Source organism: Genypterus blacodes, unplaced genomic scaffold, assembly GCF_046128005.1.
Source record: "Genypterus blacodes isolate CSIRO-AG114 ecotype Tasmania unplaced genomic scaffold, CSIRO-AGI_Gbla_v1 ptg000020l_1, whole genome shotgun sequence".
Classification (NCBI taxonomy): domain Eukaryota; kingdom Metazoa; phylum Chordata; class Actinopteri; order Ophidiiformes; family Ophidiidae; genus Genypterus; species Genypterus blacodes.
In genome coordinates this window covers 29630-50000 of record NW_027466833.1, presented here as the reverse complement: position 1 = coordinate 50000, position 20371 = coordinate 29630, and the positions used below count along the sequence as shown (strand labels likewise).

The 20371-nt window shown below is 46.0% G+C and overlaps 2 protein-coding genes across 4 annotated transcripts in view; both read left to right on the top strand.

Moving 5' to 3' along the window:
- Positions 1–13267, top strand: part of dachc (dachshund c) — a 26879-nt gene extending 13612 nt beyond the window's left edge. Inside the window, exons 4-11 of one of the 3 annotated variants that reach the window (XM_076141679.1) lie at positions 4396–4565; positions 5840–5960; positions 6044–6181; positions 10020–10216; positions 10731–10881; positions 11004–11132; positions 11328–11414; positions 12686–13267. In XM_076141679.1, the coding sequence (XP_075997794.1) occupies positions 4396–4565; positions 5840–5960; positions 6044–6181; positions 10020–10216; positions 10731–10881; positions 11004–11132; positions 11328–11414; positions 12686–12723 (1031 nt within the window). In that variant the 3' untranslated portion in view covers positions 12724–13267. The remainder of the gene's footprint in view (positions 1–4395; positions 4566–5839; positions 5961–6043; positions 6182–10019; positions 10217–10730; positions 10882–11003; positions 11133–11327; positions 11415–12685) is intronic. The other 2 variants (XM_076141680.1, XM_076141681.1) reach the window with 2 other exon arrangements.
- A 2924-nt stretch (positions 13268–16191) lies between these two features.
- On the top strand, positions 16192–20018 carry ubac2 (UBA domain containing 2). The gene is made up of 10 exons (XM_076141788.1): positions 16192–16392; positions 16768–16889; positions 16992–17111; positions 17281–17387; positions 17507–17630; positions 17726–17773; positions 17858–17966; positions 18074–18216; positions 18379–18519; positions 18629–20018. Exons 1-10 carry the CDS (start codon positions 16362–16364, stop codon positions 18734–18736), a joined length of 1053 nt encoding a protein of 350 aa, XP_075997903.1. The 5' UTR covers positions 16192–16361; the 3' UTR covers positions 18737–20018.
- Positions 20019–20371: the final 353 nt, after the last annotated feature.

The following is a 20371-nucleotide window of genomic DNA, read 5'->3' as shown; positions in this document are numbered from 1 at the left end:
CTTAACATAACATATCATACAATATAATAAAAATTAAGAAATATATTACATACAGTATATGATACAAAATAAATTGATTTATTGTCTTAAAACGATGTGGGGGCTTACAAAATTTCATGGTTTTTAAGGAAATTGTACTTCCAAACTCAGACGGACCCTCATGGCTCTGTAGGTCAAAGAGCCGTTCCCTCAGAAAGTCTTTTCCAACAGCATTTTACCCTTAAACATCTGTATTTTTCACGGATCCCTGTAAGTAAGGGCAGATCACAGCTCGTCCCATCAGGTGATGCAGCAGAGAGGATAGAATAGAATAGAATAGCTTTTATTGTCATTGTACATGATAATACAACAAAATGAATTTGTGCTGTGCCTCAATCTTAGGACAGTCATAAATAAACAGCAATAGACAATAAATAAACAACTATAAATGAACAATAAATAATAAATAACAATAAATAAACAACACACAGTTCCATTCATACATTAAAACATAAGTAGTCCCATAGCTCAAGATGTCCCATGTCAAGATCCCATGTCCTGACATCACATATGACATCATGACATCCAACATGACATCAAATATGACATCATGACATCCAACATGACATCCCATATGACATCATGACATCCAACATGACATCCCATATGACATCATGACATCCAACATGACATCACATATGACATCACGACATCCAACATGACATCACATATGACATCACGATATCCCATATGACGTCGTGATCAAATGAGAACGTTGTTGTTAATGTGCATGTAGAGCGTCAAAGGAAGCAGAGGTTTGGTGATTTGGAGGTGTAAAGACGTCTTAATGTCCTTCTGCAGTCCTTTATTTATTAGGACCTATAGACGTGCAGCAGGCTCAGTCATGGTCACGCACGCATACACACCTACACACTCAGACTGCTCTCCACCTGCAAATCACCGCAGCTCTGCCTGTTGCCATGCCGTCTGCCCGCTTCCCCCCCCAGACCGTCCCTGGACAGCAGGGACTGTAATCCCAGGAGGCGTCGGCAGCTCGCAAGCGTATGAATTCCTTTAAGCGTTTGGTATGAAGAAGTGTTATTGTGTGGCGCGGCGAAGGAAGCAGCCGGGGGAAAGTGGGGCGGCGGAGAGAGCGAGCGGCCCAGAATGATGGAGAGATGAATAAGATGAGAGGCTGAGGCCCAATCAATAGTCTTCTCTCTAATTCACTATCCTGAATGCAAACGACAAACGCCGGACAATCGATGGGAGGACAGACGCACACACACACACACACACACACACACACACACACACACACACACACACACACACACACACACACCGCACAAACAAATCAGATGCACCGCCCCCACCTTTATCGACAGGTTAAAGCGACATCAGTGTGTTTAGACAGATGACAGGGCTTATGGTGGTCTGTGTGGAATACACTATCAACCTGGGACACACACACACACTCACACACACACACTTTAATGCAAATATATAGAACATACTGCAAGGTGAAATGCTCCTTGTCTTTTAGGACATATGGAGAAGTACAAACAGAAACGGTGTTCATACACACCACTTCTTTTTGGGTTTACTTCTGTGTGTGTGTGTGTGTGTGTGTTTTTCTTTACACCCTGTCTGTAAACACTCCCAGCATTGTGTTCACTCAGTTAAACTGTCAGCATCTGTGCACAGTTTGGTGGCATGGTTACCACCAGCGATTACAAACCTGTAAAGCTTAATCACTGTTAATGATAGAGTCAAGTGGAAACACACACACACACACACACACACACACACACACACACACACACACACACACACACACACACACACACTCACACACAGGGCATACATACGCACATAAGCATGTTTTTCCATACTGCCACCCACGGCCTTATGGGAAGCTTAGGCCCCTACCGGAGCTTTAACCACTACAAAGGCAATCTCAGAACACACACACACACACACACACACACACACACACACTCACAAATGCTGAGTGTGACACCTTATGGGCCAGGGGAAGAGCGGGAGCAGCCATTTCTGCATTTAACAAGATCTTCTGGGAAATTTACAGTAAGTGTTTGTTTACAGTAATGGTTTGTTTGGATAAACATAAGAGGAGGCACTTTGACTTTTGATGTTCTTTAATGAAACATGAGAGAGAGAGAGAGTGATGGGGGGGAGGGGTGTGTGTGTGTGTGTGTGTGTGTGTGTGTGTGTGTGTGTGTGTGTGTGTGTGTGTGTGTGTGTGTGTGTGTGTTGGGGTTTAATATTTGGAGTCGGTTGCCGGTTGATTGTCGGAGCATCTGGTTATTTAGCTCCATTCACACAGATCTTTTGTTTGGATTGGTTTGTGCTCTGGGCGAACGAGAGAGTGAGAGAGCGAGAGACTAATCTGCCAAATGCACAAAGCAGCGCACATATGTCCAGTGAGCCCGGCTCATAAAGTCACCGCCTCGCCCTCTCTGTGCCTCCTCTTTCTCCTTTCTTTCTCTCTGTCTCTCTTTCATTCCTTCCTTTATTTGTTTTCTTTACTCTCTCTTTCTCTCTCTCTCTCTCTCTCTCTCTCTCTTTCCCCCCTCTTCTTTCTCTTTTTGATGCCCCCACACTCGCTCGTTCGTTCTATTATTTGCGACAATTGTGTTGGAATAGAGTCCAAGATTTCTTTTTTTTTTCTTTTTCCCTTTGTGCTTATAATTACCCAGCGTGCATTGCTGGCCCGGCACCAGCACTGCCATCAGCTCGCCTTTTGTTCCACTTCCTCCCTGTGTTTCTTTTGTTTTTGTTTTTCCTTTTATTAAATGATAAATATTTATGTCATTTTCTCCCCCCCCCCCACCTCCCGACTGAATTGTTTGTTTCATGAATAGAGAGACTGAAACGACCCACTAGGGTGCTGTTGAGAGGAAGGATTTTCTTTAAAGATAGTGGATGATTGTGGGAAGAGAGGAACAGCAGATTGCCTCCGATAATAAGAGTTTGGTTTGGGAAAAGTGGAAAAGTGTTGGTTTGCCGTCAAAAGGCTCTGGGGTGCAGAGAGGAGAGCCAAGTTTGTTTTGTTCGCTGATTCCTGAGACTAAATGCACTTAAATGTTTTGCGTCGGCTCGGTGTGTTTACACTCAGTGTGTTTACACGCTTGTTAGAGCTGCGATTTAGCCGGAAAATACATTTATTGTGTGACATAGATGTGCTCCTGGAACAGACTTTGATGATTAAGAATGCAAATACTGATCATTAACATTTATTTACATTTACACATTTACATTTTTCTTCAATGTTATCTTCAGTATTATTTGTTTGTGGTTTTAAATCTCCCAAAAGATCAGAAAATACACAGATAAGTCGTAGAGAAATACATTAGAAACATACAACTGTAACTTTAGCCTTTACATTATGGAAAGTGATTCTTATTGTTATTGTTATTATAATTGTGAAACATGTCCTCTGTGTCCCTGTACCGCTCTATTTTCAGTCAGAAAAAAAATGTAAATATAACAGGAATGTGTATGTGTTTGTGTGTGTGTGTGTGTCAGTGTATGAGTGTGTTATGGACAAGCTGATGTGTTTGAAATTCTGAAACACAAAGAACAGATTTTACCAATTTGTATTCTATTTGTCTTCATCTGGATGTGTGGGATTTTTTATTTTTTTTTAACAAAATTCTTTTACTTTTAGTTTATGACAATAAGACACAAAGACAGAATCCTTCGAATTTCATCAAATACCTGTTTGTTTGTCAGATTACTCAAAGGAATTTTGACAAAGCTGGTTGGAATTCTGTGACTCATGGAGGAAGAAGGACGTCTGATCCAAATCCTGTGGCAAATACAGGAGTGTGTGTGTGTGTGTGTGTGTGTGTGTGTGTGTGTGTGTGGTGTGTGTAAAATGACTTACAGATCATATCCTGATCAATGTTGACTTTGACCTCATTAATCGCCTTTTTAAAATCAATCAATCTATCGGCTCAATAATAGCACATGATGACATCTGCGTCCTCCCGTCTGTCCCTCCGTCCTCCTCTGCTCCTCACCTACACTCCCTCCTCACCGCGCTCATCTTCTTCAAACTCAGCACCTCTGAGCGGCCGACACGCGGCGGCACGTCGTCGAGTTTCAGACGGTTTAGAAGCGGAGCGGTCATCCAGATAATGTTGACGCCGGAGCTCAGTTTCAGTCCTGACATGTGAGAATCAGAGACGCGCACACGGCAGGACTTAGCAGAGGAGAGGCTTTTAATTGATAGACAGTGGAACAGAGGTCAGTCAGCGAGGTGCGAACATAGAGAAGAAGAAAACAGAACCACATCCTGTTTGATGGAGATGAGTGGCTGCGTGGTTGTTTGACCTTTACCATATAAGAAGCTATAGACTTGATTCTACTCTTCTCTACTCTCCACAGTTCTGGACCAACTGCCCTTTATGATGATGTCACACCCTCTGATCCCTGCCAGCCTGGCGCCGGCCTCCGTTTCCATGGCGATGGGCCAGATGAACCGACTGAGCACGCTGGCCAGCCTGGCGCAGCTCCACGCCAAACACCCTGCCAAGGCTCCCACCTCCGTCATTAAGGTGAACCTGGAGCGCCACCAGACCCGCTGGGATCAGGCTGCTAACTGAACCTGGAGTGTGTCGCTGCACAATCAGATCAAAACACACAATTCAGAACATTAAACATCACATCCAAAGACATTCTGATCGGTTAGAGTGATACTCTGGCAAGCTGACGTCCAAACTAGATCACTGATGTTGTTTTGCGTAACTTGTAGCATTGTGACGTTGATTTACAGTCTGTAGGTAGAATGGAGCCTCAGAGATCTGGACCCTCATAGATCTGGACCCTCATAGATCTGGACCCTCATAGATGGGGGCCTTCCCACATCGGTCTGTCCCATAGCATGAAGTAGCAGTAGAAGTATCAACATGGATCCATAGAGACCCATTCTGGCCTTCAGACGCAGTAGTTTGGCTTTAAAACTCCAGACCCGCTCCCCTCTCTTCCTGTCTTTCATACTCAGAGCTGTAAACCAGTCATTGTCCACTGGATTTCCCGGTTCTGGATCAGGACCAGAATCTAATCAGTCGTCCCTTGGCCTTAAGCCAGTCTGTCCTACATCTGTTCACGGCTTTTCGAGCTTCCCCGCATGCAGACAGACAGAAACCCTAGGCTCCTTAGCCAAGTTGGTAAAGTTGCTTGAAACAGTGGTGACTCAGCAGTTTGTTGACTTGTGTCCTCTCTCCTTCCACCGTCTGTCTCACCTCCTCTCTGTCTCACCTCCTCTCTCCCTCCACCGTCTCTCTGTCTCACCTCCTCTCTCCCTCCACCGTTTCTGTCTCATCTCCTCTCTCCGTCCACCGTCTCTCTGTCTCACCTCCTCTCTCCCTCCACCCTCTCTGTCTCACCTCCTCTCTCCGTTCATCGTCTCTGTCTCACCCCCTCTCTCGCTCCTCTCTGTCTTACCTCCTCTCTCCCTCCACCGTCTCTCTCTGTCTCACCTCCTCTCTCCCTCCACCGTCTCTCTCTGTCTCACCTCCTCTCTCGCTCCATCGTCTCTGTCTCACCTCCTCTCTTCCTCCATCGTCTCTGTCTCACCTCCTCTCTCGCTCCATCGTCTCTGTCTCACCTCCTCTTCTGTTTCTTAAATATTGATCGATGAACCCGGGTGTCTGCAGTTCTCTCTCTTGTTTAATCAGATGAAGTGAGTTTTAGAAGGATGATGCGTTGCTGTGAGCGTTCGTGTCGTTCTGCTTCAGCTTCCACAAATACACAACTGACTATAAACTCTGATTTGTGCACAAAGCAGAGTGTGACTCCTGTTTGTTTGCTCGGCTGTGCTGTGATGCAGGAGCGAGCTCGGGACAGCCCCTCCCCTTCTCCTTCACTGGACGAAGGTCAGATGTCGTCCAATCACAGCAGCAGCGCCTCAAGTTCGCCGTCTCACACAGAACGTGCTGCGGAAAACACACGTAGGTAGCAGATAAGTGTGTGTAAGTGTGTGTTTTTGTCACATTTCCACCGCTAACGTCTCTCTGGGCGCTCTCCTCTCCAGACCCTCTCCACGACAGTCTGTCATCAGGCCACAGTGTGTTGGGACATTCCCCCAGTGTGGCGCCGCCGGGGGCCAGAGACGCAGATGTGACTCCAGTGGAATTCAGCAAAGACAACAAGAGAGGCCACGCTGACAGAGGTGAGGTCCATCAGCGCCGCCGTGCCTCCTGAGGGCCGACGATCAAGTAGAGATGAAGCTAGTCTGGTCTCCTATCTTTATCCTGTTATTGCACGTCGGTGACCATTTTCATTCCAAAGGTCGACTTCTTCTTCTGGCTGTTTTTCTGAGAATTTGTTGTTCCAGTGATTAATCATTTGATGACTGGAACAAAGCCCGTCATAACAAAGTACTACAAGCAGAACACACAGCTATGTCAGCGTTTCCCCGACAAACTCTGACACACTGTCATGTTTGGATGCTCGCTCACCAGCCCACCGCTTGTGCGCTCGCGTTCGCCGGCTGTTTGCAGACTTGAGAAGTTGTGTGTTTGCAGTGTGACAGTTTCTCTTAAACGCTGCACATTCAAGACAAATGGCTCCCAACAGGTCGACATGAGAGAGAAATCTGAGTAACAGGTCAATAAGGAATCAGAGCGTCTCAGCCTCCAGCCCTCCTCCTCCTCCCCTCTTCCTCCTCCCCTCTTCCTCGCTGTCGGTGGCCCCCCTGGCTTCCTGCGGCGAGCAAAGACAAATAATTCTGCGAAACAGGGCTCCATTAGACCAGGAAGCGGTGTTACATTAGCAAGCCATTTGCCGGGCCGCGGCCTAACGAGCCGGGCGGCCTCCCGCGCTCTCAGCTGGACCTCATCTGCATAACGACTGCCTCCCTGTCGTTAGGGCCCGCGTTGCCACGGTGCTGCAACGTCAGTTGTTTGGTTCTCTCTGTCAGGGAGGTTTGCATTAGCTTAATGAGGACTGCTCAAGGACAAACAGTCAGCAGAAATCTACAGCGCCAGAGCGAAGGAGAGGCAGAAAAGAGGGAGTTTGCATGTATATGGGCCTGCGTGCGTGTGTGTGTGTGTGTGTGTGTAAATGTATTCTAGTACTGAATAGCATTATTCAGTAATCGAATCTAAGAATCACAAAGGCCCCCCAGGTAAGGCCGGAGCTGCTGTCAGGTATCTGTGAACGTATTGACAAAGCAGTGATGGCACCAACAACGTGAGCCAGCGCCACGCATCACACATCGCATTTATGCAATTGATTTTCAATTGATTTTCCTGCATGTAAATGAAACGCATGTACATTTGCCGGATTGCACACTTTTGTGTTTGACCCTGAACATCAGAGCGCCGCTTTACCGCCGACTGAACAGCGTTTCAAAGAACGCTCCGGGGCTGTCATCCTGTCAATCAGTTGTATGATAATCTGCGTGTGTGTGTGTGTGTGTGTGTGTGTGTGTGTGTGTGAGAGAGAGAGAGAGAGACGGGGGAGGAGAGAGAGAGAGAGAGAGAGAGAGAGAGTGAGTGAGTTTTGGCTGTGTGTGCTGTTTCAGTGGTCTTTGAACAACGTATCCATGCAGCAAAGATCAGAGGCCATCCCTGACACCTCACTCCCATTAACCAAACATCAGCAGAATTTTATTCTCTCTCTGTCTCTTTCTCTCCCTCTCTCTCCCTCTCCCTCTCTTTCTCTCTCTCTCTCCCTCCCTCCCTCCCTCTCTCCTGCCCATTCTCTTCCGCTGACTGGCAGTCTTCATGTGGTGAAGTTCATTAGCCCAGGGGACGGGAGGGAGAGGAAGAAGAGAGGCGAAAGAAGAGAGATGAAGTTAGGAAAAAAGAGAAAAACAGACAGTGACCTTGGTTAGGGAGATGTGTAAATGATCAAACGCGGGCTTGTGCGCGCGTGTGTGTGTATGCATGCATAAATGTGTGCGTGAGAGCGAGGTAAAGTAGGCGTAAAACAGTAACTCAATAAAGGATCAGTCACATCCAAGGAGCCTGGGGAGCCCACGCTGCTGACTGTGCAGTTCAGGCAGCTACGGGTGTGTGTGTGTGTGTGTGTGGTGTGTATGTGTGTGTGTGTGTGTGTGTGTCTGTATGTGAGCCACAGGAGTGTAGTTGGATGCCCTCCGCTGAGCTCACCAGCACCTGCTAATTACCTTTCTCTACAGAGCAATGCTTTTAGCAAGAAAGAGGGAGTGTGTGTGTGTGTGTGTGTGTGTGTGTGTGTGTGTGTGTGTGGGGTGGGGGGAGTGCTTCTCATCTGTGAAACACCTTGAATGTGACAGTTGCCAAGACGTGGGGCCGCTGCGGCGTCGGGGCGGTGGGTGGGTTTGGAGCCGAAGATGCTGTGGTCAGCTAAGTGAAGAAAACACTGTCATTTGTCACAGACGCAGAAAAGTGCCAGATATCACACACACACACACACACACACGTTCACACTCGTCTCTGCTCCAATAACCGCCCAGCTCCCCAGATGTCTCCGTCCTCGCCGCCCAGGATGACAGTACATGCATAGAGTGTGCGGAAAAAAAAGGATTTAGAAGCCGGCTAATCTTCATCTTCCTCAGTGTCAGGAGTGGAGAACACACACACACTTCTCAGGTTTACAAACAGATGGTCATCCATAATGCAGCTTCTTAGCTTCTTTTATGAGTCCGTGTCAAGCTGTGATGCATTATCAATAGGCATAGTGCCATCTAATAAAGGGTAACCACATTTCCAAAACCCCAACCAGGACTTTGATGTGTGTGTGTGCGCGCGCGTGTACACACACATAAAATCTGTGTTAACACCTTTTTGCTGTTGGGCTTGAAATTAAGTAGCCTGAATGTATTACGTGTGCTATGAAGTAATTAGCATTTATAAGGCTGCAACTAATGATTTAATGATTTACATTAGCAATTAATTTGCTAATTTTTTCCCCCAATTAATCAGTCAATCGTTTAGTGTTTAAAAAGTTAAAATAATGAAAAATGTCCTTCACAAGTTCCCAGAGCTCAAAGTGATCAGCCTGCATGTTGTTATGAGACGGAGACGTCTTAAATCTTTAGCTTTGAGACGCTGGAATCAGCAGATCCTCTCTTTGTTTACATGATAAATCACCTCATCACGCTAAATCTATTATTAAAATGGTTATTGATTGTTTTCATGTTGATCGAACAGAATAATTTGACTAAGCAGCTCGTTTAAGAATCAAACTGGGACTCAAGGAGAGGAGCAAAGATGTAAGGGAACGCTTCAAAACATCACCATAGATACAAATATACTGGATATGAATATAGAGACATACAAGTAGGAAATAAAACATAATAAAAATGATAATTTAGCATCAGTATAAGTGAACTTTACCTTTATAACATTAACTTACCTAAATAAATAGATTAAAACACACTCCAATTAAATCCATTTCAGTTATTGTTCATGCATTGTTGTCCTAATCTCAGTATCATGACCTTTTAAAGTGAACACACTGACTATCAGGACGTCTAACAGATGTAAAGGATCCATATTTTCTCTATAGTTCCCTTCTGTCTGTACGTAGAGTTTGTGTGACCCACATTAGTTTGTGTTTCCAGCCGCTCAGTCTTCATCTTCGTCGACCGTCTGAAAATGACACTTTCCACTTTGAGTAATGGGTGGAAGACGTTTCCTGTGTTGGTTGGTTATTTAATGGCTGCTTGGACGTAACAGGGCAGTCAGTGTCATTTTCAGACGGCCCCTTGCTCACAGCTCTGATTAAAGGGAATATCGGTGCGATCCCAAACCGCTCACGCCGTTCCTTCAGCATCCAGACAGTTTTAGCATTTTAGCATTTTCCAGGTTCTTACAAAGAAGGACTTAATGTGCAGCAGAGCGAGGAGAACGTGTTTTTCTGTAACAGAAGCTGGCGTAAGATGAGAGAGTGGAGGCATTCTGCACATCCCCCCCCCTCAGACCTGTGACAGAGGTGTATCAGCACAAACAACCCGAGGCGTGTGTTGCCCTTACTGACAAGACGGTGTCGCCGCATGTCTCTCCGCCTCTGCCTTCCAGATAACGGCTCCTCGGCCGCGCTGACAACCAGGGAGGCCTGTGACAGACAAGTCTACCAGAAACCCGCAGCCGGCCGGGAGGGCTGCGAGAGGGTAGCTTACCCCGGGGGACAGAAGCTCCCAGCAGGCCTCCATCACACTCCCTTCATCTTCCCGGAAGGCTTGTCCTCCATAGAGACCCTGCTCACCAACATCCAGGTGAGGCTCTGCTGGGGCTTATTATTCTCACACCGCCACATGAATAGAAAGGGTAGACCAGCAACTCTTTGGGATTTCCTGAAATGTTAAATAGCCGACTTGGCAGAGCGGAGAATTGAGGATATGCAGTAATTGGGATGGGCGTGTGCTGACCTGCTTCTCATATTCACAAGTCTTTGTTATACTGAAGAAGAGGAGCTGCAGTCTAAGCACCTGCTGGCTGTTTTTACCACATGAAGAAGACGTTTCATCTGGGTTTACTCCGACAACGCTGCATTTCCAACCTGCTGTTACTCTATGCTTCATATGCTGAGCCTTATTATTATTATTATCTGTATTCTGATTGGTCAGTTTGTGGCAATATGTTATCCCTCTCTCAATCTAATTTTAGAGAAGTAACTTGACTTTAAAAGGACAATCTTCTGGTCATTGGTCAGTTGTGCGTCTTTTCCTCTGCTGGCTTGTGTGTCCGTTGCGTAACCTGTTGATGTGCACGCGCTTGTGTGTCTCCAAGCAGGGTCTGCTGAGGGTTGCCATAGAGAACGCCCGGGCGCAGGAGAAGCAGGACCAGCTGGAGAGGACGGAGCTGAAGATGGAGCTGGTCAGAGAGAGGGAGCTGAGGGAGACCCTGGAGAGACAGCTGAGCGTGGAGCAGAAGAACAGAGGTACAGGAGGGACAGGGGGACGTCTCAGGACTCCATACAGGACATTTCTATTGTGTATTTAAAGACAATTCATAAACCTTTACAAGAAATGTAATCTTTGTCTGTCTTCTTTGTCGTCTCAGTTCTGATCCAGAAGCGCCTGAAGAAGGAGAAGAGGAGTAAGAGGAGACTACAGGAGGCCTTGGAGGAGGAAGTCAAACTCCGCGACCAGGCAGAACACAGCCTGCTGCACACTGCCAACACACACACAGGTACACACACACACACACACACACACACACACACAGATAAATCCTGTGTTTATTTCAAGTTCACAGCAATCCTCATTTTCATATTAAATGTCACAAATCCTTCAGCGCGGCGTCGTCATCGTGACTGCTCATTAGCCTCTAATTAAGTGTCTTCATTAATTAATGACCAAACTACAGGCCATCAATCATCTGTAGCCCCTCCTCTCACAGACGCCGTGACCCAGGACGTACACGGGAGTAACCACGACGACAACAGACTGGACAGCAAGGCCGCAGCGCAAGGTACGGGCGCCCGGCGGGACAATTCCAGGGGCTCCACGTTATTTCCGACGGGTTGGAAACGTTGCGTAGCTGTGCGATTCCATTTGCTGACTCCGTCCATCTAATTAGTCATAAGAGACTGAAGCTACAGAAGCTGCTGTCACTGCTAAAACCTTCTATCACCAAATGTCAGCATGGAAGAAATGAAGACAAACATCCTCATTTTGGGAGTAATTGCGATCGGGTTTTGATCGTCTGCAGGAAGTCTGCGAGGCTCGGTAACCTCCTGATAGAAGAACAGATAATAAACACACACACACACACACACACACACCAGGCTCTCACACAGGAGAAGCAGCATCTTAAAGTTTACTTCTCTGTCCCTTTCTGTGTGAGTGCAGGGTTTCAGTTCACGTCCTGAAGCCGACCCCTCCAGGATTTACTCTCAATATAGATTTTGGTCTGAAAACAGCGATTCTAAATTCTGACAGTGATTGATTGTAGCCGCTGTCCGCTGAGCTCTTGTCAACAGATTTCATTATTTCACCCTCTCACTGCGTTTGATGCTTAACCTACCAGTCTACTGGAAGGAGTTTTCAAAGATTTTACAGGGAAACCAAGCCTGAGAAATTGGGCAAAATGAAATGAAGCATGAAACAGTTCACTGGGGTTTCCTTTTAATGGAGACGGGCGTGTAATATATTTATTTTCGCCCTGCATTATTGTCTTGGCGGGGCTAGATTAATGAGAAAATCCCACATGTAACATCTTTAATAGACATAAAAAAAGGAAATAGCCGTGATCTCGACCCCGGCCTCATCAAAAGAGTGCAGGGTTCCAGCCCACCTCTGCTCCACGCCGCACCGGGGCTGCCGGAGCAGACAGCTAGCTTGTTCAAAGGCAATTTTTAATTGAATGTCAGTGAAGCAAGAAGAGAACCGGCCACTAATTAACGGCTGTCTTAATTGTCCTCGTGACGAGTTTGTTTGGACATCATTTGCATAATTAACACCCAGTAATAAATCATTTAAAGGGGAATTGTCTGTCAGACAGCAGGGCAGGATGTGGCTCCTTTGTGCCGTCGAAGTTTTATCGCCAAAAACAGAGATCGGAGGCCAAAAACACTTTAAGACAAGTCTGCCTTACTAATGATCATTTATTAATGGTGTTTGATCTGTGCGGGACTTATATTTACATTCATAAATAGTGCTGCTACAGCGTTTCACCACGGCTAAACAAACACACAGCAGTGATCGGTTTGTAGCAATCTGGTTTCCTTTTGTGCGTTTCAGAGGGGAGAGTGTTCCTGCAGGCCGCTGGGATGTACTGAGACCTGGATGGATGGATGGGAAGAGCATGGCGGTGAAAACGCGTCATTAAGGAGACATATGATCGACAGGCATGCTCCGTCACACAAACACACACACATCCCAGATCCACGCCTCCGTCCGGCTCGCGCCGTAAGAGCAAGATGACGTCCCTGCGTTTCCAGGGTGACATTCTTCACAACTTTCCACCGCTCTCTCCTTTAATTTATTACATTTATCACAGAATTCCGGCTGTAGAGGGAAACAGTACTTTCCTCCGATTGTGTTCGTGTTTCTTTCAATGCAACTTTATAGATCCTAGATGAAGATGACCATAGTTGTTTTGTCCGTGCTGTTAATCTGGACGCAAGTGATGAATCTAACTTGTAACAGAGTTGTGTATATATATATATCTATACATATATATATATATATATATATATATACGGTCATGATTTTGTTATTCCTATCAGAAACATAAAGGCATGTTGTACAGTCAGTAAGGACTTGTATTGTGTATGTTATGCAGTAGTGCAGTCACAAACAATACAAACTCTTTTTATTCAATTGTCTCAGTGCTTCTTTATTTCAATCTGATCTTTCCTCCTCAATGCATTCTTGATTATATTGTTGTCTTCTGTTTTTTTTTATTATTACACAATGTTGTTTTGATAGCTGTATTGATTTCTGTGAAATACATTGGACCAATCAGTTTGTAAAGATTTCCTGTATATTTGGTTGTTTTTGTGCGACGTTATATTGTTTTTATGTGGTGTTTGTGTGTGTGTGTGTGTGTGTGTGTGCATGTGGAGCTGGAGAAGCGCCCCTGTGGCATCGACAGTGGAGAGTTGTGTGGCATTGATTGGTGCTCTTTGACTAAATCAGATATGCACACAATAATGCAAATATTTATTAGGAGTATTATTGTATGCATCGCATTATTGTTACTATTATTACTGACAGCTCCCCTTTATTAAATATATGCCTGCTATAATGATTTATATTATGTTTCCCCTGAAGTTAGTCAGAAGCAATCAACAACACGTTTGTCCTCATTTATAAAAAAAGATTAAATATGACATTTTCAAAGCAATATGTGAAGTAGAGACTAACAGTTGTTTTTAAAGAATGCTTATTTTGTGAAATGTTCTAATTCTGGAGAAAAGTAATCGATTAAGAGTTTCCTTTGCTGCCGAATGCCAACATGAGGACAGAGCCATCCTTAATGAACGAGAGGCTCTGTCCCATTTAAAGATAATAATAATAATAATCAGATGTAATATGATCGCCTATAGCTCATTTGTTATGTTGGTTCACCAAATGAGACAGAAAGCTAAAGGTGGAACATATACCAACATGATAAAGGCCCATAAAGGAACATACTGGTTGTGTAGTAGATAATATCCTGCATGTAGATAGCCGTGGTGTTAATTATGCCATATTAAGTTTGCTCAAGTCCACCATCAGTTGTGATGGAACGGAATGAAATTCCCCTTTCACGTCGCTCCAAAGGCCTCTGTTGTGCCAACAGAAATCTTTGCAGTAAGCCAAGTTTTGTTCATGGAACCTCGTCTAAGTGTGCAATGTGCCATTTCCTGGACACAGGGAGATAAGCTGTGATGCAGGACTGAAACAATAGCTCTGTTCCAAGCAATTCTTCCTGAATACAGGGAGACTGAAGAGTGAATAGGAATGATTCACTGAAGTGAACGTGTGAATGAGTCATCAGCTCCTCAGATGACCACCTGAGGTTGTCTTCAGTTCAAATGTGGGTGACTTCATTCAGCACAGATCACCTCTTTCCCCTGTATCTCTCTTTTCTGACTCACTGTCACACACACACACACACTCACCTCACAAGACACAGAGTAACATTGTCCTGCCGAGAGATGTGTAATGGAAAAGATAAATGGAGGATAAAGCTAAGGTGACAGGACCGAGCACAAAAGTGTGTGGATGTATTTGCATGTATGTGTGTGTGTGTGTGTAGCGTGTGTGTGTGTGCCCGCATGTGTGTACTGCACAACAGACCAGCAAACCATCTGCTCATCTCCTCTTAATGAACAAAGCAAACAGCAGGAGTCAAGGCTGTCTCCAAATCTGGAGTCTCTTTATTGGTAAGCACACACACACATATACACACATGCCCTGTTTAATCTGATTAGCTTTGATTGAGAACAGGGCAAAGCAACCTTTTTAGACCTTACTCCTGCATCAGTGACAGAGAAGGTCTGAAACACAATTAGCAAGCTGTTCCTGAGCTCTGCTTTGCAGTCACATCTGACCACAGGCAGCCAAATAGACCTAATGGGTGGAAACTAACCAATGGGAACTAACACACTATTGCATCTGTGGATGATGAGGAAATGCAACACTATTAGGCAGCTGTTCGCAATATCTTTTTAAATGTACTTGGACGTAACATAAGCATTGGATCAACTGGCTCAGGAGCAATCACAGAATTTAAATTTAGGCAGGCGTGAAGGTACACACAGAGTCGGTATCCTGGAGTGGAAGCCAAGCCAGCGCCTCTGCAAGGAAGCCTGGACTCTGACAAGCTCTGACACTGGCTGCGCGGGGCCAGGAGTCCAGAAGAAAAAGACATTAATCTGGACTTTGTGCAGCCACATCCTGCTCAGGGCCCAGAGTGTAATGAATACAGTCTCTTTCACAGAGATGACCCCTGTCCTCACCATAAACACTTATTAATTACTGGGAAACACCATTAGGCGAAGGATCAAGCATGCTGGGTCAGAATGTTTGTAATATACAGCAAATAAAAAGGCCGCTGCCCATCAATATAATCAACTAGATGTCATCGGCCTTATTGAAGTTCCTGTGAGCAAGAGACTTAAGTATATAATTGATACTCATGTAGGTTTCATTGTTTACTTGTAGTTTTAATTTTTTTGAAATGTTTTCCGTGGCCTGTTTCTGATTACCTTTTCCATTTGTAAAGATTAATGTGCTTGTATTGTTATTTTAGTAGCTGGAGAGCATTTTGTAATATAGTTTGTGTTGTACACACAGTGGCTCCATTTTATTAGATAGACCTGCGCAATCCAATCCTGCAATAAAATGCACACAATTTACTCCAAGGGTAGTATAGGTGGTTCACTTTATTTTGGTATTCATCAAGAATTATGTTGGTTATAAGATGACATTTAAAGTGATTTTTGGCTTAAATCACCCGAATGTATTTTTAATAAGGCAGCATGCACTTTTTCTATTCACTGGCTCCAAATAATGATTTATCCAGCAAAAATAAAAGAGGAAAAATAATTCTGCCAATATTTTATTATTTAAGGTTATCATTACAGCAGGAATATTTTATTTTTATTGATATTTTACCCTTCTTTCTGGCAAGCTTACCAGTAAAACACTTCTCTCGTCCTCATTTTGCCCCTGATCTGATTCACGAAAGAGGAGCAGCGCCCTCTGCTGGCAGTATGTAATATGTATGTATCTATTTTCGCGGAAAGGTCTGAATGTCTTTTGGTCCATTCGGGCTCCTGTAGTCGTCGTTCCCCTTTCCCCTGCTTGTTCCTCACTCTCAGCATGGATTCGCTCACCAACTTTCCCTCGCTGTTTTAGTCTCACTTTCACGTCGTCTTGAGGATTCTCGTGTTTTTGTCTCGAATCCGTAACTCGTTGGGGCGCCATGTTTACCACCACCGGCTCCCGGGGCCTCTGTAAGTATCCCGCCTCTGTCGCAATCCTCTCCGGGCTTCGGTCAGCTCGAGCGGCGGTCCTAGCTTAGCTAAATGCTACTAGTGTTGCGATGTCATTCATTCACTCGGGGCCAGGATTTACGTAGAGGAACTGCGTTTTGTTAGGAAATAACGATTTAATATCTCTCCCCTTTTGACGTTCGATAGTATAACAGTCTATTATTAATAACGGCGACACTTTTGAACCCGTGAGTCCGTCCCGTTGTGGCTAAAGTCGGATGTGATTTTGCCCCACTAGAGTAAACAAACCAGGCTCTGTGTTCAACCAACACAACTAACAACAACACCAGTTTAACCAGTGTTTAACTCTGTGTGTCTGTGTGTGTGTCCTCTCAGATAAGGCTCCTCTGTCTAAAGGCCTCCTGCTGGTTCTCAATGGCCTGACTGTGCTGCTCACTCTGCTGCCTCAGTATCAGCAGCTGTTCACCTACAGCCTGCAGGCCGGCGCACAGCACCAGGTCTGTTACCACGGTTACCAAGGCGCCCCTGCCTTCAGTCAGTCCCCCTGTAGTGTGTGTCCTTATTGTCCTTGTCTCTGACTGTCCCTCTCCTGTCTGTAGGTGTGGGCGTGGGCGTGTGGCCGGCTGGTCTGTCTGGACCTGAAGGACTCTTTCTGCAGCAGCCTGCTCATCTACAACTTCCGCATCCTGGAGAGGAGATTTGGGACCAGGAAGTTTGCTGTGAGTAAACAAGATGAGTGAAACCAAAACAGAACATCACAGCACCGTGTGAACTCAGTGTAACTGTCAACACAGAGCACCAATCTGGTTTCTCTCATGTTATGATGTGTTAGGTTAGTTTGTAGAGGTTTCTGTTGTCCTAACTCTCCTGTATCTGTTCCTCTTCTAGTCCTATCTGCTGGGCTCCTGGTGTCTGTCCGCTCTGATTGACGTCCTGCTGGCTCAGACCTTCCAGTTTCTGTTTGACTACGAGGTTGAGGAGCTTCCTGCTGGACTGTGAGTGAAGAAACAGCTCACGTCTGGATTCTCACATATGTCAATCATTTACAGAATATGTGACTCTCTCTCCCTCTCTCTCTCTCTCTCTCCCTCTCCCTCCCTCCCTCCCTCCACAGGCTGGCCCCAGTCTTCTCTCTCTTTGTGCCTTTCTACTCGTCCGTCCCCAGGATGCCTGTCACTCAGATCCTGGGCCACATCGACATCACTAACAAGTCTCTAGTCTACGTGGTCGGCCTGCAGGTAAATCCCCTGTTTGCACCTGAACGCCTCTCTTCTCTGTAGACTTTGAAACATTTCTAACTATTCTGTGTATCTCTGTCTCTTCTGTCTCCTAGCTGCTGACCTCCAGCCCCTTCATGTGGCTGGTTGCTCTCAGTGGGCTGGTAAGGATCCACACTGGGACTTTGTTTCCCTGCCAGACTTCCATGCTTCCTTCTGCTCATGTTTGTTCTGAATGTTCCTTTCAGATCTCCGGCGCTTTGTACCGCTGTAACGTCCTCTGGCTCCAGAAGCTCCTCTTTGTCCCCGTGTGGTTGTCTCGTGTTGGACGGTTCGTCCTGGAGCCGCTCTTCTCCAGTGAGTCCAGCCTGAACAAACAGAGACGTGTGCCAGCGTCTCTTTATGGAAGCACTGGACTCTTTGTGTCTCTCCTCACGTGTTTTTGACTTCTGTGGTCTCCTCAGGTTCTCAGCCCACTGCTGAGACGCCGCTGGGGATGGGAGCCACACTGGACATCCAGAGACAGCAGAGGATGGACATGTTGGACCAACAGCTGCTACTGGCTCAATACAACGAGGCCAGGAGGAACAGCACACCGCAGCCACAGGTACACTCACACACACGCGCACACACACACACACACACACACACACACACACACAGGAACGCTGCGTGTACACACCAGCTGCACATAAAGACTGTAGATACGGTGGACTTATATATATATATATATATGTGTGTGTGTGTGTGTGTGTGTGTGTGTGTGTAGGCTGGCTTGTTTCAGTGGACCAGGCTGTTCTCCTCTCTGAGACACAGAGGACAGAATCGTCCCCCAGCTGAGCCCCAGGCTGAGACTCGTCCCGTCCCACAGGCGCCGCTGCTGGACGCCTCCCCCGCAGCAGAGGAGCAGGTGGGCGTCGCCGACAGAGATCGCTGTGTGTGTGAGCAGCATTGTTAGAGGTTCTCAGGGGGGCTAACCTGTGTGTGTGTGTGTGTGTCGTGTATTGTTTCTCTCCCAGGTTGCCAGGTTGGTTGAAATGGGCTTCTCCAGGACCGACGCCCTCGAGGCGCTCAGAGCTTCAAACAACGACATAAACATGGCAACCAACTTCCTCCTGCAGCACTGAGCTCAGCAGGGAAGAGAACAAGAGGAGCGGGACAGGAAGGAGAAGAAGAAGAAGAAGGGAGAGACGCAAACAAAGCAAGAAAGCAGAACGTCCAAAAGTGGAGAGAGGATGAAAGACGACGAGGAGGAGGAGGAGACAAACTGATACTCTGAAGACAGTGTCCCTGCTCCTCAGGGACGTCTCCTCATGTCCCAGCTCTGACTGAGACCAGCTGTGCACTCTGATGAAGCACAGAGCAGGATAAGTGTGTGTCGCACCTCAAAGCAGACGAGCTCGACATCAAGCTGGACAGACAGACAGACAGACAGACAGAAGTGAAGCAGAAGCCCAGGACTGAGCCGAGGCCCTCAGTAGTTTCTCTCAGCCCCACGTTGTCATGACGGCGTCCTCTCCTCCGTACACGGCGAGCACAGCGCCAGAAAGTGTCAATAACAGGGCCGTGTTTCTTTAGCTGTCAGGGCTTCGTTTTACTTTGGATTCCACGCCGTCCTCTCTCGGAAAGCAAAAGAGGAACGCAGCGGCGCACAGAGGCGTAAAGGTCGTGACCTTAACCACAGGTCCATTACACTCCTGCTGCTGCCTTCTCTATCAGCAGTGTGTAGCACCACGGCTCAACCGCTTCCTGCGTCAGACGGCCAACGCGGGAGCTTCACGTTTTAGGAGACGCAGGGAAGCGAGCCGTCTGAGATCCAGATCCAGATCCAGATCCAGGCCCGGTTTCTTTCTCAGGTTCTGTGAGGCGACAACGTTTCATCACATTCATTCAGATTCAGATGCGATGAGTTCACAAAGAGGCACAGGAGGATGACCTTTCACCTCAGCACTCTAGTGTTTGTTCCTTTGGTCACACACACACACACACACACACACACACACACACACACACACACTTGAATGAGTTTCTTTATGAAGTCTTCACTCAGTCTGGACTCTCTTCTCTTCTCACACTCGTCTTAATTTCGCCAAGGCATAAAAGTCCGATGATATTTATTATGCAATATCAAAACAGGAATTTATGGAGCTGCACAGTAAACACGCCGTGTGTGTGTGTGTGTGTGTGTGTGTGTGTGTGTGTGTGTGTGTGTGTGTGTGTGTGTGAATACTTATGAAAAATGTGAGCAGGAGAAGTAATGTTGCAGCCACTGTGTGTTGATGTCACACACAGATGCCACTTTTATATTCTGTGCGTAATTATATTGATAATATATGACGTGTGTGTGTGTGTGTGTAAAACTTTGGTGACTTGTAGTGAATCATGTTTGATCTGTGGAATAAATCAAGTTGCTGACTGAAGTTACGTTTGCGTCTCTTTGTGTTCTCATGGGAGCTGGAGCTTCCTGTGAGGAGGAGGAGAGAGGATCAATACGCTCAATTGGTTGATCAGATCCATTATGATTATTTAGGGAACAATTCAGAATTCTAATTTAACAAATAGGATTAGTATGGAAACCTAACTACAGAGCAGAGAAAATAAAACCTCAATCTGTGAATTAGTTCTGAGTGTGTGTGTGTGTGTGTGTGTGTGTGTGTGTGTGTATTTGCTGTATATAAATCAGTTAACATCCGAACCTTGTCTGGTATTTGAAATCGTGGCCAAAAATGTTTTAAAGCCACATTTTAAATTCCAAACTCTCC

What these genes read in the sequence shown, in the direction of transcription:
- ubac2 (XM_076141788.1), top strand. Translation starts at nt 16,362, where the DNA reads ATGTTTACCACCACCGGCTCCCGGGGCCTCT. An exon ending in AGGCCGGCGCACAGCACCAG is followed by an intron (nt 16,890 to 16,991) that starts GTCTGTTACCAC and finishes TCCTGTCTGTAG; the next exon opens with GTGTGGGCGTGGGCGTGTGG. An exon ending in TGGTTGCTCTCAGTGGGCTG is followed by an intron (nt 17,774 to 17,857) that starts GTAAGGATCCAC and finishes TGTTCCTTTCAG; the next exon opens with ATCTCCGGCGCTTTGTACCG.